At 44.3% G+C, this 23,921-nt stretch overlaps 1 protein-coding gene across 6 annotated transcripts in view; it reads right to left on the bottom strand.

The window, feature by feature from the left end:
• The window catches only part of PAK1 (p21 (RAC1) activated kinase 1), a 76,909-nt gene that overhangs the window by 12,129 nt on the left and 40,859 nt on the right, over positions 1–23,921 (bottom strand). For all 6 annotated transcript variants that reach the window (XM_032991112.2, XM_032991116.2, XM_032991113.2 and 3 more), the window contains 9 exons: positions 21,600–21,810; positions 15,821–15,921; positions 14,248–14,395; positions 13,078–13,115; positions 10,276–10,392; positions 9,761–9,935; positions 6,402–6,465; positions 5,434–5,482; positions 4,238–4,350 (listed from right to left, as the gene is read on the bottom strand). In XM_032991112.2, coding sequence (XP_032847003.1) covers positions 4,238–4,350; positions 5,434–5,482; positions 6,402–6,465; positions 9,761–9,935; positions 10,276–10,392; positions 13,078–13,115; positions 14,248–14,395; positions 15,821–15,921; positions 21,600–21,789 — 995 coding nt within the window. In that variant the 5' untranslated portion in view covers positions 21,790–21,810. The remainder of the gene's footprint in view (positions 1–4,237; positions 4,351–5,433; positions 5,483–6,401; positions 6,466–9,760; positions 9,936–10,275; positions 10,393–13,077; positions 13,116–14,247; positions 14,396–15,820; positions 15,922–21,599; positions 21,811–23,921) is intronic.

Consider the following 23,921-nt stretch of genomic DNA (forward strand, 5'->3'; position numbering starts at 1 on the left):
TTGCTAGGGGTCAAAAGCAAAGAGCAGGACAGGTTCTAGGGAACAATTAGCTAGAAAGCAACAGTGAAGGAGAAATAAGTTATTATGGCCAACTTGGCATGGAAAGTAGACAGAGATGAGTGAGACATCACAGGAGCAGGCAGAAGGTATGGTTTGACCCCAAATGGACACACTGCCAACACCTGAGCTGATGAAAAAACTCCCTCAAAATAAGAACTGTAGTCCGAGCTGTGTGACAGAAGTATTGCACTTATGGAGAGCTTTTAATATTGGAGACAAAGATGGTATCTTGGTTTGGTGATGCTGAAGACTATGCAGGGAGGCAGAGTCTGGACTTTCCTACAGGATACAGAGCCCAAGAGCACAGGACTATGCTCCTGGTGCAGACAGGTCTCCAGCTCCCCTACAGAGCAGAAGCTGATGCACTGGTATGTTTTTTTACCAGAAGCACAGACTCCAGCAAAAGCAGTATCACCTGCACAGCAGCCCCTCAAAGAAAGAGAGGATCAGCAGAACTGCTTTCAAAAGCACTCCTGCCAACCCTGTGGGTCACCTACCTTCTAACTGGCTCTGAAAGCCACTCCGTCCACACCGTTCCTTCCTGCCCCTACGGTGTTGCTACTTCATCACTTCTGTGAGATCTGGCTCCCTCCAGATTTTATCAGCACCCTCTCAACAAATCAGTGTCACTCTGGACATCACAACGCTTCCCTTCATTGCCAATGGCACCCTCTGAAGCCCAAATCCACTTGACTGTAAAGATGGGGCCAGAATGGGCTCCACTGCTTACTGTGTGACAATCTCAGGTTGCACGTGCTGGGAGTAAACTGGTATCTCTCTGCAGCCAAAAGGGATGGAGCAAGCCAAGAACCACACTGTGAATAAAAGCTGTGCCAAGACCCAGGCACCTCGATAATTGATAGATCTGACATAACATGCGGGGAGGGGGAGGTGGAATTAACAGTGGCTCCTTGCCAGCTGAGCGAATGTTATTTCGGAAGACTGGGCGGTGCCATCTTGGGGATCTTTTCACTCTCTTGGCACAGAAGAGGCCAGTTTTAGTCACTGAGGTGCCTGTTGTAGGTGTGACTCAAAACCACTCTCTCAGCAGTTCCAGAGACACCACCAGGATTGTCCATACACCTACATGCTGCTCTCCATACGACATCAGGCACAGCATGGTGTCACACCTCATCACCCACAGTCACCTTCCAAAACAAAGCTGGCAGTGAAAACAAGCTGATGTAAGTCTCTGAGGAAGGAGGAGGTGGTCTACAGCTTTCTCTTCATCCATCTGCAAGAGCAGGTAATGTCTGTTCCTATAAAGTGTTCCTCAGCTTCCACTTAGATACCTTAGGAAGGTGCTCACCAAGCCCTTCCTATCACAAACACACACCAGTCAGTCATTGTCCCTTTTTATCGATAAACTTTGCAAAATTTGGTTTTGCCCAGTAGAGCAAGATCATTCATTACAGATTTCTGCACTGGTAACATGACTCCAACATGAAAACATGAAGTTAGCCTGAAAAGAAATCAGTGTTTTCTTGTAGCATGACTGTTATACAGCTTCAGCTTTATTCATTGCCCTTCCAGCCCTAGCTCATTTTGGGGTTGGGTTGAGGGTAACAGTGGCTACCACTTAAAAGTGAGGATTTGTGGAGTTTATTAGATCAAGAAGAGTTTTCAGAAAGAAAGAAACCAAAGGGCAGGAGTTTGCTTTGTCTAATACTGGGCATCTGTTGCCTGTATTTAGATGTCTGAGTTTAGAAGCAGGGCTCTGAGCACCTCTTTCACGCAGCAGAAAGAAACTGGTACCTCCAGAAGGTAACTCACCACAAGCGGCTGCTTGTCTGCACAGGAAAACTAGTGTCACTGTCTTCAGAACCAGATGCTTCTATATTTAGTTGTTAAGTACAGCTGAATTAGGCCATGTCATTATTTTAAATGTCACAGCACACCTCCGTGCAACACTGGCCACTTACACTGCAGCAGAAAAGCTGTCTTAACCACGAGCAAGTACGCCGTGCAGGCAAGAGAGGATAGAAGCAATAGGGCTGGTTTATACTAATCACTGTTTTGCAGCTCCCATTAGGGACTCAGAAGGGGAGACACTGTCAAAAACAGAGTCACAAAAAAGAAACCAGGTACCACGGTGGCAAGCGCATCCTTCTTTGTACTTCCTTCTGAGACAGCAGTGGGCAGAAGCCAGCAAGCGGCGTTCAAATATCAGCTTAATTCAGCACTCAGGAAGCAAACAGGCACATTATGCCAGGCTGGAAGGACCCAGCTCCCCAGCAACAGGATCCTGCAGTTGCAAAGCTGAAGTGGCATAATAGGCACAAGAAACCCCCATGTTCATCCTAGTTGCCGCTCTGTCCATTTGCAGCACTCAAACAAAAGCTAATCCCTCTGAAAAAGATTAGTGAGAGAAAGTGGACGACAAAAGCAGCAGCTTTTGTTGCAGGAAGCTTGAACAAGACAGCAGGACATGCAGCTACCCTACAGCTGGGATGTACTGGCTAGACAAGGCAAGTGCATGTACTCAGCTATGCTCTCTCTAATGGGAAGAGTGTGTCTCAAACAGTTTTGCCAAAAAAAAGCCTCTAATCAGCCAGGAGAAATAAAAAGTTTAAGCCCAGATGCAATTCTTAACTCTTCTTTACCACTTGTTTCATTTTACACAGGTAATATCCTTCTGCTCTTTGTAAGAAGAGGGCATCTGCCCAGCATCACTTCCCTGTGCCCACATGCCTTCCACAAAATTTCAGGAGCAGACTTTCTGTCCCTTCAATAAAGTATCTCTTTACAGCCATGCATAGGACACAGCACCCTATAAATTCAGCATCACAAATGATGCTGCAGTATACAAGAAGTACTTTTTTTGGCTAAGACATTTGGCTAAGCCTGTTAAAGAAACAGCTGATAAGATTTTGATATGCATGCAGAGCAAACAAGTGTGTAGATACTCTCTCAGATTTCCAAAAGAGATTCTAGGTCACATCCCTCCACTGTACCTTCAGAAAAAGTGATCTGCCAAGACTGAAGCCTGCAGCTCACCCTATCTAGGCACTCTTTACCCAACACTAAGCCAAACCTGTAGCTCATCAGGGCCACTAGATTCCGACGTTGAGTGTAGCAGACTGAAAATTCTACTGCAGGTTGTCTGGAACTAGCCATATCTTTAACATAAGGTGAATGACAGGCTTGACACTAGGCACCAATATTATTTTGATGGTGAATTCAAGCCACCACACTTTTCTCTGTTGGGCTTTCTGTATGCTCCGGATTTCAGTGCTGACAGTTTGTGACTATTGCCTGGAATTCAAACAGGGGAGATGCAAGTATTACACGTTTATTTTAAAAACAGTTTACACTCAGCGCAGCAGCCACTGTGCTGCTTGTTTCTGCTCTGTTACTGTTGTAGTCCAAGGGACATGAGCTCAAGAACAAGCAGAGCAGGTCTGTACATACATAAGCTATTAGGTGCAGCTCTTGAATAAGTAGACACAGGGATTTCAGGAGAAGCTGCCCCACAGGGATGCAACATACCCGAAGCTGAGCAGAAGTGTGAGCCACAGCATGTGTATGAGCTCACAAAGCCTAGCTCTGAGCAAGGAATAGACCTGTTCCCTCTGTCTTCCAAAGAGTTCTTAAATCTGTACCAGGTCTCATTTTCTCCCTTTTTTACACCTGTAAAAAAAGCATCCTTGCTCAGTTATGTGTCACTTGTCATTCACCCTTGTCACTGCTATGCTACTGTGCAGAAAACCTCAGTGGGTAGCCACAGGGACAAGATTACCATCTAACCCTGGCAGGAGTTTGCTCTTCTGCAAGCAGAATGTCAGCATTGCACAGTGAAAGAGGAAAGAAGAGGAAGAGCAAAGCAAATACAAATAGCACAGTTCAAACTACTTCTATTTCTTCTCCAGTAGCAGGAAGGAAATGGCTTGTTGTGGCAAAGGAGAGAGCTGAAAAAGAGTCCTGACAGCATGCTGCTAACACCTGTGCTGCCAGCGTCTCTGAAGAGAACCTAGATACCCCAACTAATACCGATTCAGACATTTGCTTCTCCTAGGATATGGAGACCAACCACCAAGCTGCCCACACCCCAACACTGCCACATGCATTAAACAATGCAAGGTTGTCCTCCACCTTCATTAAACTGCAACAGGATCACTTAAGACAATGACAAGGGTTTTCCAAAGTCCCTTTGTGAACTCTTCAAATCATGGCATACCTGTCCAAGTAGTTGACAATGTTGGGGTTTTTGTTTTCCCTCATCACAAGGATTTCATTAATAATCAGTTCTTTTTTGGGTTGCTGCTGCAAATTCATCTGTTTGATTGCAACCTGCAATGAAGAAAGACCAAGTAAAGCATTATTACTGGAGTCCCCTAGAAGCCTGCCAGTAACAGCGTCAATTATTTTAGTCCCACCTTCACATGAAGCAAGAAAACACTTTTTCATCACAGGTTGCTCAGTCATTTAGTAACTCTACAAGTTCCTGCAGCCAGTCCATATAGGAGGAATATCTTCCCTGTGCGGGGGGTGAGGCGCTGGCCCAGGGTGCCCAGAGAAGCTGTGGCTGCCCCCTCCCTGGAAGGGTTCAAGGCCAGGTTGGACAGGGCTGGGAGCACCCTGGGCTGGGGGGAAGGTGGAACTGGATGATCTTTAAGGTGCCTTCCAACCCAAACCATTCTGTGATTCAGGAAAAGGGGGTGAAGGAGTTTCAGTAAAAAGCACAGTTATGAAATTTACTGGTGGATGACCCTGACATTGTACAAATGCAAAGCAGACACACATTGCTGCAGACTTCCATCAATATATTTGGAATAATTCATATACTTTCCTCTTTAAAAATCCTCTATCTAGCAATAATGGTTTCCACAGATGCTGTATATCCGTCACTGCTAGTTTATTATGCATGCATGCAATATGCAGGGCACTTTTCAATATTCAGGAGGGGGAAAAAAAGACAGATAGACATTTCTTGTCTCTCAATTCAAGGGCAGAAAGCAAGCGGGCAAAGGGTGGGAGAAAAACTATTTCTATACAAGTCAACTAGTATGTGTAGGAATCAAGGGAGCAGAGGACATATGAAGGAGTTTAAATGGGGCCAGGCAGAAATCTTGGGGATGAAGAGATAAACTTCTACTGAGGAACTAATCAGTCCAAACATTTGCTTCTAGCCTTTGTGGTCACAGAAAAAAATCTTTACAAATATGAAATGATTCAGGAATCAAAACTTGGGAAACAATTTTTCCGGTTCTCTGCTCAGACCACTTGACTGTGCCTCGTTTGTAAGGAAATAAATACTTCGTTAAAAATAAGATGTCATGAAGCCCTGAAAGACTGTCTTTATTTTGTAGCATCAATGTGAACTTTTAGGACACAATCCAATATCCACTGCTGTGGTATTCTGGTAGCACTTACCTCCTGTCCTGTAGCTACATCCATTGCCGTGTAAACTGTACCTGAGGCTCTAAACAAAAGAGAGAAAAGAAAAAACCCTGTTATTAGTGCCTCATAGCACAACTGGGAGCTTAACACATGCCCCTTTCCACTTAGCTCTTCAAAGTGCTCTCAGTCCCATTCCTTTTCATGCAGTAAGTCCAGTGGTAAATAGCATCTGAAATATTTCTGAGCCAAGACTGCCGTTGGAGCAGAATCCAGGGAATTTATGGGGAAGAAAGCTTCTAATAAGGGACACTACAGTCATCCAAACCCTCGCTGCTAAACCAGCAACTCAGCACAGCTTGTAGGACTGTGAGTTGATCCCATTTAAACTGGTATGACTGCACTGCCCTGGCCTGCAGACTGCCCAAAATGATTACAGAGCAGATAGGATCGGCTGAAGTAAACAAATGTGGCGTTTGTAGTGAGGGAAATGTGACTTTGAGCCTCAGCACATGGAGCTGACAGCAGATCTCTCAGTGATTTGCACTGATTTGCCTCACTACAGCCTCTCCCACAAACCCTACTTTGCCCCTACACGGAGAAGCACAACACCCACATCAGGAAGAGTTGATTCAGAAAGCAAATCTGTAATTGAAGATTGTCTTGAATGCTGAAAATTAGCAGTTCCTTCCCTGCTTGCAGCTATGTTTAGCAATCTGATCATCTAATGACATATTTTCTTATATTAAAAGACAATCTCACAAAAAACCCAGTCCCTGTGACTCAAGCCTTTGTCAGGAAAGGGAGAAGAGCTGGGGGGGAGGAACCCACCAAAACAACCAAAAACTCCCAAAAAATACAAAAGAAAACAAAAAAACAACCAACCAAAATAAATTCTCCAAAGCATTACCAACAACTTTCCCAGCAAACTAGCTTAGCCTGGTTTCAGTGCTTTCTTCATAGCATAAAGAAAGGTATAAGACAGAGAAGGAGTGTATACTAACCCTTGTCCAATCTTCTCGAAACATGTGTACTTCTTTTTTGGATCACCCACACTCACAATACTTCCTACAAAAAAAAAAAAAAAAAAAAAAAAAAAACAACCCAAGAGGATTTTACTTTTTTGTATAGCTCTAAGAACCAAGTGTAATTTAAGAGCAGCCCCATGGCCATAGCAGGCTCTGTTGAGCCTCACAAACCACTTGTCAGAAATCCAGAGACACACAAACACCACGGAAGTCCTCAGTTACTTCCAGGCATACCAGCTGCAGCATTCCCCTCTGATAGGTATTCCCCTTCAGAAATGGTGGAATGCAGACATTAAGCACATTTAATTGTCACTAGCAGCCAGTGACTGCCCACTGCTAGGCACAGGATGCGGATACATGGCCCTCACATCTAAGTACAATTATTTGCTAGAGAACTGCAACTTGAGTCACCCCCAGATATAACATACTGGATGATCTAAGATGTCCCTGCACTGAAATGTCCTCTGATTTTGGAGGTCAGGCCCTCATTCATCTTAGAGCCAACAGTCTATTGCAAATCTAGCCAAAGATTTCCCTACACCACAACGATTTCTGACAGAACAAAAGTATTTATGTTTCCATATCAACATCACCATAGCTATTACTGACCCAGTGACTGGGTTGCAAGGCTCAGGATGAAACCTGGAGAGACCCTTCCCAGCCAAACCTCCCCTGGCCTGGCCTGGCCATTGCTCAGCTGCTCTTCTAGGAGCCCAACAGTCAGTGCAGGTTTTAGCAGCAGTTATCATATGACTGCAGCATTGCTCTGGTTTTGGAGAGCAACCTAAGGCAATCTCAGCTCATGTTTCCCTAATGTGGCTGTTCAGCCAGAAGAAAGTGTATTACTGCTACCCTTGGAGGGAAAAGCACTTTCCCTGGTGTTCTGCAACACGGGGCAGTGAGGGACCACTCAGGCTCAAGGTAGATTTGGTGTCCATGAGGAACACAATGTTTTCTGTATGAGGGGAGGGAGCTCTCAGCACAAGCGCAGGCTGCATAGATGCGCTGGAGTCCTGAAAAATTGCATGGTGAGCTGCCGAGGGGTTAACTGGAGAAGGTGACAAAAGGAGCATCAGTGAAACTCAATGCTCCCTGCAAACACTAACTGATATTCATAATACCCCTATGGCAGGCAGGAATCACACCTTTTTAGGCTGAAGGAATCAGAGCCAGAAATTCCTCGATTTCAGCTGGGAGCAAGTCTCCTCTCTCTAACAGCACCAGGGTGGCTAATAGGATCAAGGGATGCAGAGGTGCATCTGAATTGGTGTTTTCAAGTCATTGAAGCTGCAAACATATGGTGCTGCTTTCACAGGGGTCTGGGGCTGAGCCTAAGCAGATGTATGTTGGCAAAGAAACTGCTTATGGTCATTAGGCCAAGAAATCCAGTAGCAAGCAGAGCAAGAGCAGGCTATTTTCAGACACCACTGGAGAGCAGCCAAACTCACAGGGTTTAGAGAAGACAGAGGTAAAATGAAGGGAATATGGTCCATGTTTGGGGGAGGGGGGGGCAGGGCAAAAGAAATCTGACTATATACACCACACTGCACAATAATGGAAGCAGTGCTGTTAGCCCTGAGGACAAGAATTTCTGAATAAATGTTCATCAACTTTCCCTCAAAGCCTAACACAGACTACAAGTTCAGACTGCGAGACAGGTAAATGTTTCCCCAAGGCAGTGACAGGACAGTGCTGCAGTGACAACAGGCAGTTGCCAAGCTTGCTTGTTTAATGCTCTCATCTGTAGAACGGGGTAATGTTTCCTAGCTCCCAAAACGCCAGGTGAGAATCATCAATGTTTGCAGCAATACCATGTTAATGCTAAGAGATGGAGATTTATTGGCTTCCTTTTAATGTCTGCATATCTTCAGTATGTGTAAACATATATATGCTTTAAGATTTCAGTCATTTTATTCACATGCCAAAACAAAACATGAAAAGGTTGCATGTCATTGCACAAGTACAACTTCACTGCCCTTCATGGAAAAACATCAGTGTACAACAGGATTAAACTTTTCCACATATTTCCAACTAGCTCACATCTAGGAGCTGAAGCCTAGCTATGGCCACTGAACTTCACACACATGTATATTCATAACAAAACCCCTCAAGGCTAAAGAATCAGTTCAGCACTGAACATCACTTGCTGGAGCAAGTAAGGTGTCAGAAGGTGTATCTGCCACCCAATACACCTCAGAGTGGCATTTGTGTTTCTCTTCATTACAGAAGTGAGTGTATTTGTATTAGAATAGGACCTTTTTCCTGCCACTGTCCTTCCTTGCTCTACCTAGTCACAAAAATGGCTTGAATCCTTAATAGCACAAAGGTCCTGCTAATTAAGTGAGTGAAGCTGCTGTTTCGAAACAACAGGCACGAGTTTTCCAATAGCAAGCAGTTCCAGTTAACATGCCATCAACTGAATTTAGGCTTTATTGAGAGGAATGAGGTACCCAGATGTCACTTTAATTTATTTATTTTTTAAGCTATACCCTCAGATTAAATTTTCCTTCATCTAGCTCCTAGCCTTTGCTTCATAAAATAATGACCTTTAGGGGTATACCCTCAATCGAGGACACCAGCCTGACCACAGGGAAGCTAACACAATTTACATCAACTGACAAGCAAGGCATGTATGTCATTAATATAGGATTAGCAGTTCAAAGACTAAGAAATGCTCTACCCTAATAAAAACTGGCCCAGGCTGAGGATAGCAATCAACTGCACAGAAAAGCTGGTTCAGCTGTTGGATATGCTACAGTATAACCCAAAAATACCAGGCAGCAGAGGAGCGCTTGAACTGAAGATAGGGACTGTTAAAGACACTAGGACACAACAGAGAGGCATGATGAATTTTTCTCAGAAACAACCACTAATTTGGGTACCCACACAATGTTAAGGCACTTAAAAATAACCAAGTCACTTTACACCACGGTATCATGGAAGGTGAACATGGGGATGTATTAATTTACTCTCCATCTTTTAGACATCTTATGTCTAACTTTTCAATATAATCATCCACACTCCAGAGCTACAGAATATCAAGATCTGGAACAACCTCAGTCTTCACAGTTACGTAGATGTTACTTATTCAGGGCTCTTTTTGCAGAGCCTGAGGATCTGTAATTCCCCAGAGACTTGAGTTGGCATCACAGGTGCTCAACTTACAGTTATGCTCCCTCCCTACATCTGCCCCCAATTTTGGCACAGAGTCACAACGCAATGTCTTCAGTAAGGAATCTCAAAATGGGAATGTCAAAACATTTCAGATTAAGATTCTGAGAAATCAACACAGCAGGACCTAGAATTGAATTTTTTTTTTTAAAAAAAGGACATACTTAATTTTTCCAAGATCTCTTCATCTGACATTTTTGGCTTCTTCTTTTGTTTCTCTGTGTTCCTGACCAGCATGTCAGGTGCTGTTGTGCTGTTTTCCGAGGGAGAAGAAATAGGAGAGGTTGCCACATCTCTGGTAGGAGGAGGAAGGGGCTCTATCACAGAGCGGGTGTATATCTGATTTTGTTGAGGAAAACATACATATTAATAAAAAGCAGATGACGACTTAAACGCTTCTATTCACCTTGTTATTGTTCTTGTTGTTGTCAGGGATGCATTTCTATAGCTACTTTGTTAACAGCTAACATCCCTAAGCAAGGACTCTCTTGTCCCATCCCCTCCCAAACTAGGCAGGTGACAATATGAAGGTGCTTTTCCAGAAGGAATGGCTCCCAGCTCCTCCCCCTCCTGTTCCTCCTGTAGGAAGGGCTCAGCACCATGACACGCAGCATGGATGAGGAGCCACAGTTAAGATCTGACTGTGACTGCAGGGGCTGAAGGAAGTATTTCTGCTCACAGATTTTGTGTGTTCAGGTCGTGGAGCTATCACAGGGGGTGGAGCTGCGTCATCTTCATCATCTTCATCTTCAGACACTGAGGGCACTGCGGGGGTCTCAGAAACAGCCTTCACATTCTGCATGTGGTTACACAAATAGCAAAAATAAAAACCCAGTCATTTGTTACAAACAAATCATAATCACGGGATTAAGCTCCTAACAGAGACTGCATTGAAGCAAATGCAATAAAATAGCAAGAACTGGAGAGAAAGTTACAATGTATGAGAAATTCAAACGCCAAAGACCCTCAGCCTGTGTGGCAGAGGGACAGCCCAGCATTGCCTGATAACTGTTCAGAGCTTCTTGTCTGTCTGTTTGACTGCAATCCTCCTCCCAAAGACAGGAGACCCACCTGTGCTCCCTTGCTGCCTTCCCAATACCCACACGGCAGACTCAGCAACTCTGGGGACATCCGGGTTTAGACCTATCTGTCCCTATTTGATAGAATCACAGAAAGGTTAAGGCTGGAAGGGACCTTAAAGATCACCCAGCCCCACTCCCCTGCCGCTGGCAGGGACCCCTTCCCCCAGCCCCATCCAACCTGGCCTTGAACCCTTCCAGGGAGGGGGAAGACACAGCTTCACTGGGCACCCTGGGCCAGCGTCTCACCCCCCGCACAGGGAACAATTTCTGCCTTAGATCTCACCTAAATCTCCCCTCTTTCAGTTTAAAACTGTCACCCCTCATCCTACCCCCACCCCCTGACCCAGAGTCACTCCCCACCTTTCCTGTCCCCCCTTTAAGCCCTGGGAGGCCGCTCGAAGGTCTCCCCAGAGCCTTCTCTTCTCCAGGCTGAACCCCCCCAACTCTCTCAGCCCGGCCTCCCAGGGGAGCTGCTCCAGCCCCCCCAGCATCTTCGTGGCCTCCTCTGGCCCTGCTCAAGCAGGTCCATGTCTTTACACTAAGCAGCTCAACATGAGGCAGCACCATGTGTTCGCAGCCCAGAACCCATCCGTGCCCTGGGCTGCAGCCAGAGCAGGGGGGGCAGCAGGGCCAGGGAGGGGATTCTCCCCCTCTGCTCCGCCCTGGGGAGACCCCCCTGCAGTGCTGGGGCCAGCTCGGGGGCCCCCAACAGCAGAAGGACACGGAGCTGCTCGAGCGGGGCCAGAGGAGGCCATGAAGATGCTGGGGGGGCTGGAGCAGCTCCCCTGGGAGGCCGGGCTGAGAGAGTTGGGGGGGTTCAGCCTGGAGAAGAGAAGGTTCTGGGGAGACCTTCGAGCGGCCTCCCAGGGCTTAAAGGGGGGACAGGAAAGGTGGGGAGGGACTCTGGGTCAGGGGGTGGGGGGAGGGGTAGGATGAGGGGTGACGTTTTAAGCTGAAAGAGGGCAGATTTAGGTGAGATCTAAGGCAGAAATCCTTCCCTGTGCGGGGGGTGAGGCGCTGGCCCAGGGTGCCCAGAGCAGCTGTGGCTGCCCCCTCCCTGGAAGGGTTCAAGGGCAGGTTGGATGAGGCTGGGAGCCCCCTGGGCTGGGGGAAGGGGGCCCTGCCCGGGGCAGGGGGTGGCACTGGATGGGCTTTAAGGTCCCTTCCAACCCAAACAATTCTATGCTTTCAAAATAAACTTGAGGAGATCCTCAACCTACCAGACCAGTTCTGCTTGTGCATCATCAGTTCCCTAAGAGTGGCAGGGGAAAAAGTATTAAAACAAAGTTCTCTCTGAAAGAGGGAGAAAACAACATAGTGTTTCACTGAATCTAAGATACCTGAAGTCACTAGCATCCTGATATATAATGGATAAAGTGCACTTGACATAACACAAAAGCTTAGTCTGTTAAAAGCAACAAGAAACAACACCAATGCACTAGGAATTTCCTGAATATCCCCAAAATTAAAGGTTACCCAGTGTCTTCTAAAAACACCATGCTATCACAGTAGGCTGGTAACTACTGCTTTTTTTCAGGATTTACTTTAAAATACAACAGCCTCAGATACTCTAAGCTCCCAGGGATTGACGTACAATGACATGAAATAATGAACAATGGCAGAAACATTCTCCTTTTCACAGAGAGTCCTCAACAGTCAGATCTGAATATGCTGCCTCTGGAAGGGAGCAGAAAAAGCCAACTCTAGATAATGGCATGGCAGTGAGAAAATATGAGATGAGAGAATTGTGGAGTTTTATGAATCATCTGGAATTGAAAGTTTTGTTTCTTACATCTCACACACACACATACAGAAACATTAGAGAGCTTTTCAGCTCATGTCTCCTAACAAAGCAAACAGGAGTGGTACCTGCCCTGGTAAGGACAGAGTAAAGGTCAAGCACAGAGAAGGAGAACCTCTTATTTTCTTTTCTGCTGGAGATTAGTTTGGTTAATCAACACTAATCTAGATCAGTTTTGGTCACTCAGAGCTTGTAGGTTAGTAATTAAACTTTGTTAGATCACAGATGTTTATAGTGACATACAAAACCTGAAAGCAGAGCAGTTATCAAATTCTAGGTACAGGAATGGATCGACTTCTATGAAAACAGAACTATTTCTATTCCTTAATTCCCTAATTTCCATCCACTATTTCACTATTCACCAACAAAAGTTTCTTCTGGCTACTTGATTCTTCCCCAGACGGGGGCAAGGTGGGGGGAAAAAGAGCAGCATGTCTTTTCAGGGTAATCTGCCTGTTTTTATAACCACATATTCACTATATAAATATATGAAATTCAGATTTTAAAAAACTAAGCAAAATCAAAGTTTACATGTAGATAACATTATGCAAGTTTTTTAATCCCCAAACTTGAGACAGAATCTGAATATAATTCTTACCAATGTATTTGATGAATTGTAATCCTCTGCCGATTTATCTGAAAAAGAGACAGATAGCAATGCTCTTATAAACGAGTTGTAAACGCAGTAGCAATGCAGAGAGCAGAAAGGGACAAGCTCCCTTCGGAAGGGGCAGGAAAAAAGGCTGCTCTCAAACTTAGGCATTACCTTCAGCTCCCCAGAACAAGGTGATACCTGGCAGATATGGGAATAGAGGGTAAAAAATTCTGCAGACAAATGCAGGGGCCCCAAATCCCTGCTGCAGGAGGGTGGAATTTGCCAGAGCAATACCTGAATGAATACTGTCCTCCATCCATACATCCATATACACAAAATATTTTCAGTGGGCTAAATCACCCGCAGAGGCACCACAGTTAGTCAAGACCTGCACAATGTTCAGTCTCAGCCACCTAAACATCCTGAATAGCAACAGAGATCACCACGAGTCAACTGGTGGAGTCCTCGTCTGACTATCCAGGCACACATGGCAAAGATTTGTGCTGTTATCCCTGCCTGGAGCCTTCCTAATATCAGTTCTGGAGACATGACTCTATCCTCTTAAAAGAAGCAAAGTATGGATTAATATTTAGAAAGTGAAGGGATTAGAAAGGGAAAAGGAGCGGTAGTTGCAAGAGTCCTCCCTTATGCAGGTAATCTATACAAAGGAGGCACAAAAATATCTTGGCAGCTTTGATTTTTAGAGGAATTCAGCCAGCAGTTATCAAGCACCTAGCAGCTGAGGTGTATTCCTCAACCACAGCACATGGGAAGAGAGAGATGAGCACCCCAAGCATGCATGAAGTAACATCCACACCCATGCTGGAAACTGAAACTGGTGAAAAATTTAGCTGCCTGTTATGTTCACAGATTTTTATCACCCAACACCAACACTCTGGGATCTGTCTTCCAGATTCTGGCTGTAATCTTCAGAAAACCTATGTGGTTTTGGGATTTAGCCAGATGACTGACCTCCTCTTCTGCAGCTATGCTGGGCATCAGGATTACCAGAACAGCATTTTAAAGGAAGAGGGGTGCTTGAGGAGCCAACGAACCTCATTCACATTTTCCTTGAAAAGACAGACCTACTTTTTGATTAAACAAAAGAAACCCCACATGCAGTGACTAATGGAAAGTTGGACAAAGCAGCTATATGTGACAATCACCGTGTACCTGTGAAACTCATGTATTTCTGGCTGTTGGAGATCTTCTTGGAGTTGTAAAACTCCAACACATCCAGCACTGCCTGGGGGTTTTTCTTCTGCTCTGACTTGGTGATGTTGGAAGTCTGCAGTAAACGTGCCCATTGCTCCGGCATGCCCTGTGGGGAGATGTGCCTCGTTAGCTCACAGTCAGACCAACATGGTTCACAGCACACACACCTACGACCACAGTTCTGCCACGCAGTTTCTGGTGTTGCTCAGTGCTATGAGGGAAAAAGTGAGAGAGAGAAGAGGAGAGGAAAGGAAAAGAGGTGGTGGATCAATAACCGTCGTAGCCACTGTCTGTGTTACGAGTCACACGTTCCTTACATGAACAAGCAAACACTACTCTGCTCATGGGGCTCTGGGTGAGCCCCACATCCTCTAAAAAAACAAAATTCAAAAGACAGAAAGAAGGAGACCTAAATGCTGCAGTTCAGGAAGAGCCTCAAGCAGAAAAAATCCCTTTATGCACAGGTATACACACATTTACATATATCCAACAAAGACTACAGAAGTAATGTACACTGTATAGCATCTAGCACAACAGACATGCAACATTCATTTGGGTCTTCTTGTAGCACAAGAGTTCTTTGGTGATAGCGGTTTGGTGCCTATTGTAACCAGAGCTGAGCAAGCAGACATGTTAACTTTGCACATGAAGCTCAGAATTTCATTTCAGGGGCATCATTTCAGCCAGAAAATAAATACATCTGGAGTACAGCCAGATTTGTGCTTTTTATCACCATCAAGAATAACAGTTTGTATAGACGAAGTGGCAAGTGACTGGGATCCCTTCATCAATAGTTCCCCTCCCTGTTCAAAAGGATGGCTGGATATAGCACTTGGGTGATGCCCCACTAGTACATCTAGGTTAACCTGGGCAAGTCTAGAGACTGACATGAAAAACACAACTGCACATATGATTCAGGTTAGGAGTGTAAAGTCCCTGAAAAAGAAGCGTATTAAAGACAAGTAAAACCAACTTGCTCACAAGCAACTTCTGCTGCTATTAAATACTATACTATAATCAAATTAAGAAGAAGAATACGCTGAAATATAACTCTGTCTTCATAGTATATTGCATGTCAATTAAAAAAAATATAAAAGGATCTGACGTTTAGCTTTAGGACAGCACATATATAGTCTGTCATAAATAGTTAGGCACAGCTCTGTGTCTCTTAAAGGGCAGCTCTCAGAGCCCCACTTGCTGGACACAGACTATGCTGTAGACCTAATCCAGCTATAGAAGAGGGGGGGAGAGAAAGGGAGGAGAGAAATACCATGTTTTGCTGTTCACATCAGCCAAAAAAACAGGAAAGGCAAAGTTTTCTGGCAGCCTGGGCTCCTGGGATGTGCCAAGTTCGACAAACAGTCTCTCAGCAGGAATTAGTGGGTAACCTCTGCAGATGTATTTCAAAGGAGATCAAACCAGATGATGGTAATAGCCTTTCCAGCACTACTATATAAAAGATTAATGGGTCCTGGCTCCGCCCGACAATAAAGCAAACCACACAGTTATCTTTTCCTCCAGATTCACTTACTGTGAATTCTCCCGTGACTGCATCAAACCCCACATGAATCGTGTGTTCAAAGTCTGAAGGGAGGGAAATCTCTGGCCGCTCTTTCTCTTTCTTTTTATTGGCTGGAAGAGATAACAACAACAACAATATCCTTAAATCCATTATGAATTAAAATCTCCCCAATAGCTTCCAATTTACCTACCCAACCACACCCACCCTTTGATAGTCATAGGATTTCAATCTGGGGCAGACAAACAGCAAGTTTGAAAACTTTGTTACCTCACTTAAGAGCAGCCACAGTGAGTGGACAACAAAAATCAAAGTCATGTAACACAGGACAAGTGTAAGACAAGGAAACTGGTATTTTGGGTATGTCAAGTATCTACCGGTAGAGCTAGACTCAACAGCACAAGAGCTATTTACCTAAAATATTCACTCAAACTTATACAGGTCAGAGGCAAAAGCACTGCAGTGGCAGTAAGTGGAAACCATGCAGTTTTGAACACATTTTTTTATTTGTTGTTTTAAGCAACTTTAAAAACAAACAAAAAAAATGTGTTTTTAAATACACAGTCACCTCTCAAGACAGGGACAAAATTAACTACAAATACTGCTTATAAATTGCTTCCTTCATCCTACTTCCTCAAAACAGAGTTTATTAAAAAACCAAATATAACATGTGTGCTTCTGCTACAAAATCTTACACGAGCAAAACCGTTTATATTTTTCTGCTCACGAAATAAACTAAATGTGGTTTTAATAACAAGCTTTGAAGACAGAGCAAGAGGGCAGAATCTGGCAGGTGAGGAGCAGAAGTCAAGAAGAAACAGGAAAGGAAGTAAATCAAAGCAGATGCACCCTGCAAATTTTGAAGTCAGGTCCTCAAACAAGATTATCCTTATGCCTTGAATTAAGTTCTTCCATATTCATAACATATTAAGGACTCCACCTTCCTTTTAATAATTACTGTAGTCAAGAAATTGAGCTCAGTTTAAGGAAGAACCACATTCTACTCAGATTTGCTGCTACTTGAAGTTATAAAATAAGCAGGGCCAAGAGAAGGTGACTAAACCACTTATGTTTCCCAGCTGCTACCTTTTTTATCTATGGCCAAACAGGATTTGTTTCATGGCTGACATTCCCCAGTGCATTTTTGGCAACATGAATGCCAAACCCCAGGTATTTCAGAAGCCTGTGAGGCTACTGCTCAATACTGCAATTATTTAAGACACTGCTGGTGGTCAGTTGTGTAGAGACGGACAGGGCTTGTCCCAAAGGACCAAATCCTGCTTCCTTCAGTACCAGCTCTGGCACTGTTCTCTGTGTCATTACAGAGTTACTGTTGCACAGAGTAATTTTGGAGAAAGAAAGACTCAGATGCTCCATTTGGGACATGAAGACAGAACAGATTGTTTTCGATCCCTCTTTCAAACAAAGGGGATGGGGGAAGCTGAATCACAGAAGATTGACAGAGTTGCCAAGGGGAAGGAGGAGAGAAAGCTGCGGTGCTGGAGGAGCCATCACCAAGGGGAGAGCTAGGAGGAGACAGAAGCAGCTGCTGGTTAGCAGATGGTGAGCATCTGCAGCACAGAGGCCTTCCAAAAAAAGGAACAAGCAGCTGCATCCAGCAGGTATACAGAACAATCTGCATGCACTAGCAGTGGATGGAAAGCGAGAGGAAAAGAGATGCAGAGGGAACAATCAGAGGCACCATATTCTATAGGCTTGTCTACAGGATCAGTCCATTCCTTCAAGTCAAAGAGTGAGGTGTCAGCTCAGGCTAGAAGCCCATCACTCAGGTGAGGAAGAAGAGGGCACCTGTACTAGCACCACTATGCAGGAGTGCTGCACGGGTGATGCACACCCACACAGGGTCCCAGGACAACTGCCGCAGTGGATTTGAACGTATCTCTAAAAAAAGCTTAAGGGCATTAAGTTGCTATCCAGAAGCCAACCCACTCAGGTGTTTTTTTATTTCTACATTCAGACAGCCCGCCCTCCCTGCCACACACCCAAATCCCAACACACCTCCCTACAATCGACCATTCCAGTATCCATTCAACCAGCAAACTGAGATGACTGCTGACTGCTAACTTATCCAAAGCAGGAGACGATGGCCTGAACAAGCCTCAGCTACACAGAACCATAAAAACAGTTCTGGAGGGATTAATTAAATAACATAATGGCCTCTGTCACATCAACACTCTTTTCACATTCAACACATTGGTAGAATTTCAGTATGGCTACGCTGCAATATAGAAACAGGAAGAGATTTTTCTGCATTAACATTGTTTTCATATCCCTGAAGCAGTTAATGTTCTCCCAGTTATCTTAGTTTCCTGCAACCATTTCCTACAGTGCCTCAACCCTTTGCATTTCCCCTGACTCTCAACAACTCTTTGGGACACCTACCACATTCACACTAAAAATTACTTTGCCTTGGTGATAATATTATAGTGGGTGAAACCATAAATGCTTTGTACACTTTTTTAAATCTGCCTGCCTGCCACACTCAGGGTTTTATAGCACCCAAGCTGAATTCACCATTGTGTGAACGCACACGAAGCTGGCACATGAATTCAGAGATTTTCCTCCAGCAGTCTCAGAGGACAATGAACTTCAGAAACTTTTGATCCAAAATCTGACAGATCTAAAAGCCTAAACATATTAAACCATTAAAAACATAATTGCTTTTTGTAGCAGATATTTATGTCATAGCAGGAGGTATAAGATAAAAGAATTAAAGAGACAGGCACTCCCAATCATGCAGAATACTTAATCCCGCTCTGCAGTGATTATATTATCTTTGCAATGAGTCAAAAAGCCTTGAAGAAGAAAAAAAAAAAAAAAAAAAAAAAAAGAGAAATCATTTATCTGTTTAATAAGACCTACCCTAGCACCAAGTGCTTTATTGCCACAAATACCTTACCACCTTCTCATTCAAAATTTCACATTTGATGCTGTTACAAGAGCCACCCATAAAGTTTCCTTATGATGCTTTGGCAACTTGAGCTGCAAGTAGGAAACATGATGTCCCACCAAGAAGTAAGCCCATGAGCCCATCCTGAAGCATACTGAGATGAGAAAGGTCTTCTCCACTGGTACAGTTAAGTGCTGCCCCTGTCACCATGGAAAGGGCTCCCAGACATTGCAAACTGTCACCTTGGGGGTAAAACCCTGCCTCTGTGCGAACCTGCAGCTGAGCTCAGCAAAGTTCAGAGGAGCTAAATGTGCCACATTCAAGCCAAATTCATACCCTCAACTAGGACACTGATGGGCCCTGAGCCCAAGAAACTGCAGATGTTCACAAGTCCTGTTGAAAGCACTAAGTCACATAAGCTCTGCATCCATTTAGAGAGGACCCATCCAATATTAAGCCAACAGATTTTTAAATACTAGTTTGGGGGCTTAGGGTGGGACAGAGGAAATCAAGACTATAAATTACATCCTAAATTTTGCAGGCTGAGCATGACACCTCCAGAGCAGCCTGGCAAGGGGTCATAGCTCAATGGAAGTGTGCAAAAATGTATGATTTAAACCCCACGTGTCTCTTACACCATGGCTCTGTTCACACAGGGGTAGCACAATGGAAAAGACCTTCAGCTAGAACCACCCTTCTTCACCTAGGGACCTGCACAAGCTGACCTCAAGATGATGTTGGTTCCCCTCTGATCTGGAACCACAAGCTCTCAAAAGGTCTCTCACCTGCTCCACAGCAGGACTCCACCCACGTGTTTGAGCTGCACCTTTGCATAAACCACAACCCCTTCCATCATCTTTTCCACCCATCCTTTGTAAAATGCCTGCTCCAGTACTGTTCCCTGCCCAGAGGAAAGAGCTACCACTTCTCCAAATGGACTGAGAGCAACATTAGCAGCTCCCATGCTACAGCATAAGAGCTCATGTCCACATTTGCTAGCAAAAATAACAGCCAAGTATTTCAGATCTTCACAGCCTCTTTGCAACCCCAGCAGAGGTTAAATACAAATAACTGGCTTCCCTGGGTAAAGATCCAAAGGTCGTGGATTTGCCCCAAATTACATTCCTCTAACTGAATAGAAATCAACCCCCCTTTTAGTCCAGACAAACTAACAAATAACAGACAAATTATTTCAGGCACAAGCCAAAGAGAGGTGTTTGAACACCTGGGAATTTCATTAACATTTAAGCAGCAGGAGGCACTGGGAATTTAGCTGTCATCATGAGATTAGAAGAAGTTTTCCTAAAATGAAAATCAACCAATCTGAAGTGAAGGTGACAGAGTTAAAGGTACTTTTTGCTCGATGGGAATTAGAGGACAGAAGCAACCATTCCCGTTCAGGCAGGTGTACTGCAACAGAAGGCTCTGCTGGGCTTGGCTAAACAAAAATCTCTCATGTCTCGAAGCATCTGCCACGTTGGCCGGTCTTCAGTAAACGCAGGCATCTTCAAATCAGTGGCAGTCTGTCTGCTGATTTTACCCGAACCGTTCACTTTTGCAGCTCTCCTTTAAAATCCAGTTTAAACTAGTATTTCAGGTTGTATTTCTTTTACTCTCTTATAAATTTCAAGTGATTTCTTTGTTCTCTCCAACTGTTGAGCCTAGAGATTTAAAAACCCCACTCCCTTACATAAGCCAACACAAAAATCCTGCAGCTTTTTAGGATTAATACTCGTAATGACAAGTTCTAACTGAGATCCAGCAAACTTTTAACATGGAGTTCAGGAGTTTCTGGATTGCAGAATCAAAAATGCACTTTTGTAAAACAATCCAAAGTTGCCAAAGGTATCAGATAATAATAATACCATATGCTGCAATATTTTATAGGAAATGAACCTACACCTTGCTTATTTAAATTAGTGAAACTATCACTCCAATTAATCTTTCAGCTAACAAAAATTAAGGAGGCAGCCTCCCTCCTGAAGCCCAGGAAGTTGAAGATACCTAGGCTTGGCTTTAGTTACCCAGTGTCCAAATGCAACTGCAGTGCAGATTCTACAAAAAGATGGTGTATTAGAAAGAGGAACTCCAAAAATAGGTCAGCTATAAAAAGAAACCAACACATATTAGGGGATGGAGATTTTTTGTTTTGCATCACTTCAACAGATTCACAAGAGGGGCTTTTTAAGTATCTTGATCTTAAAAATTACAATTTCATGTACAGTTTACAGTTCTTATCTCCATTTCCATCTGTTACAGTCCCTACAACAGGAGAAAATTCCTTCAGTTCACAAGAAATGTGCAAGAATTTGCAGTAACAGATTATTCTTAACAGCAAGTAGACAATACCTGACCCAAACACTGGAACAGAGTAAACGGCCATGCAGTAACACATGACGGGCCTAGCAGGACACTGCCTATTAGCCATGCTTAACTCCTATTATTTGCTGTTTAAAACAGCAAACAAGCAAAAGGCCTCCCCCCGCTCCCCACCAAAGAAATTACCAATGCTTTAATTGGCACAAAAATTTATGATTTTAAGACCACTAAGGACAAGTCAGGCTGGGAAGTGGCAGAGCTAGCCCCAATTTTAAGGGACACTGTTCTTATAATTTAAGGTGAAGGGAGTTAAAAAAAAAAAAAAAAATGGCATGAAACAGAGTAAGTGGGATGGATTAAATGTGGCAGGATTAATCAGTAGAAAAAACAGATCTGCAGCCAGCAGCTTACGTACCCCAAAATGACCAAGACAGTTGTGCAAGAAATGAACACGCAACATTTTCTAAAACCTAAACCATCACTAAGCATCAGGTGCTCAACTAAGGTCATTCAGAGCAGCACTCAGACAGGCGGTTTATAAGAAGAGACAAAATACTGTACTTTTATCTCCTGGTAAAATCGATCGGTAAAATCGGTCCTTCCTTTTCTTTTCTTCCGGGTTGGGAGGCAAAGGTTTTGAGCCGTGGTTTAAAGTCCCAGCATCTTTGCTTCCCGATCCAATCATCGTGCTGGTATTTCTCATTGGAGGAGCAGGCGGTTTGTCTTCAGTTTCAACTCCATTGTTAGACATCTTCAGTTGGGGAGGCCGTTACTAGGAATATGAAAAAGAAAAGAAATAAGAAGCCTTATTTCTTTATTTTTTACAAACTAGAATCACACACTATCAAATAAACCACAAGCAGGTATTTGCACACTAGCTTGTAACATCATACCAACGCAGACCCAGTGTCAGCGCAACAAATTCTACTCAAGCTCCAAGTTTTTTCTGTTAACAAGACTATGTACAAGCGTTTGTGTTACTGATCATTAAGAGAAGCCCATTTTAAGATACAGCCAGTGCTCAAGAAAACCATGGAGTGGAAGGGTAGGGTTGGGAGGCAGAGAAATAAATGTGAGGTAGCAAAAAACGGGGATACCAGAGAGGAACCAACAAGTTGCCAAACTCATAAGATTGCTCAGATCCGTGCCAGTTCCACTAAAACCAGATTTGCATCAGTCTCCAGAACAGTGTAATACAGAGAGACTGAAGTTTGCACTCAAAGTGTTTTGATACAGCTGCTCAGGCTCCTTTGCTAAAAAAGGTGCTGAAGTGGTTCAGAGACAGAGATGGCCGGAAAGCCGCAGAGCTGTACCCACGTCCCCGCAGAGCTGCAGCCCTCGCTGGTCCCAAGCTGGTCCTGGCCTTTCTGCAGTAGCAGAATGCTTCAGGTGCAATTCAAACAGCCGGAAAGTTGACTGCATTTTGTTCTGTTGGAAGGGTCAAACAAAACTAGATCCCTAACACACACGTAAATCCTTAAATAAATAATCCCCGCTGTGCAGATTTAAAGATGGAAGCTTTGGAGGAGGGTAATAGGTTATTCAGCAACAACTAGCTTGTTCCAACCAAATGAGATCAGCATTACTCCAGACATAGCCTGGCTGCAGTAAAGATCCTTCTGGAAACTGGAATTTGTCTGCATTATGTTCTCAAAAGAAAGTTGGGAGTAAACTGCAGAACAAAGACCAAAGCAGGAACAGTTTCTGCTCGGGTAGAAAAAGCAGTTCAATGGCTTTATGAATTTCACAAGCAGTAAGGGAAGATGTTTCGCTCAGCAAGAATTATTGGGTGGCAGAAAGTCAAAAGCAGTTTGCTCTTCACAAATGAGAAGTCCAGTTACAAAGCCAAGATCACTGCTGGCTTCCAGGGAGCTGCTTTTCTACAGGATGGACTCAGAGGAACCACACTGGGTCACACTTGAAACAATTCCCACAACCATCCCATGGTTCTACAACCACATATCACCCAGCCAGCCTTCAAAGTCTTCCTTGGCCAAGTTACTGATGCTCATTGGAACTGGCAGGATTCAGACCCAGGGCACACTGCTCCAACAGCTTTGGAGAGTTAAGGCAAACACTGTGCACAGAAGGCACTCAGCAACATCAACATGCTAGACTTTGCTGAAAGCAGCGGTTCCTTAGCTGTCGCCTGCCAAGCTGTGACTGGTCTGCAGCTCCACCTTCTTCACCACTTATTTGGTCCCTGGTTTCTTCACACTTGCTCTTGAACAGGAGGGCTGGCAATGTTGTGCAGCCCATAAGGCTTTGGACAAGCCTTCATACCCAGGGAGCTTTGGAAGAGGTTTGACCCCAGCCCTGTTTCCTCCCAACACAACTGTACGATGGAATTTTAAATGACAGGCTAGCATTTGGGGTATTGATTCTAGCAGTGGGACAGTTTGGGCATTTGGGAGGGGAGGAGGGAAATTAGCTGTGCATTTGTCTGGGTGTGTTCTGGCATGTGCCCTGTGCATCCCCCATCACTCATTCTTCAGCCTCCTGCCATTCTCCAGTATAAAACAGAGCAGAACTAAGTGACAGCTGGAGTGCCAGCCACGAAGTGGTGCAAATGACTTCTCTCCCTGTCTAAGCAGTGGAAAAAAAAACTAAACTAAAACCCAACTGGTAAACCTGGCAGCCACTGCTGTGCACATATCTTGTGCAACATGAAGATATTGAGGCTTTGCACATCGCAGTGTCAGTGGTTGGTACCAAACTGGCACAAGTGAAGCCTTTGAAACAACCTCAGCAGAAGTGCCACATAAAAGGTGTGTTCTCTGCATTGATGATTATTTCACCATGAGAAAGTAAATTGCTGGGAAGGTGGCACGAGTATGCTGCAAACAGGGAAGCAGAAGGAAAATTAATGTTGGCAGCTCTGTG

This window comes from Tyto alba, unplaced genomic scaffold, assembly GCF_018691265.1.
Source record: "Tyto alba isolate M040663 unplaced genomic scaffold, T.alba_DEE_v4.0 Super-Scaffold_2, whole genome shotgun sequence".
NCBI classification, from domain to species: domain Eukaryota; kingdom Metazoa; phylum Chordata; class Aves; order Strigiformes; family Tytonidae; genus Tyto; species Tyto alba.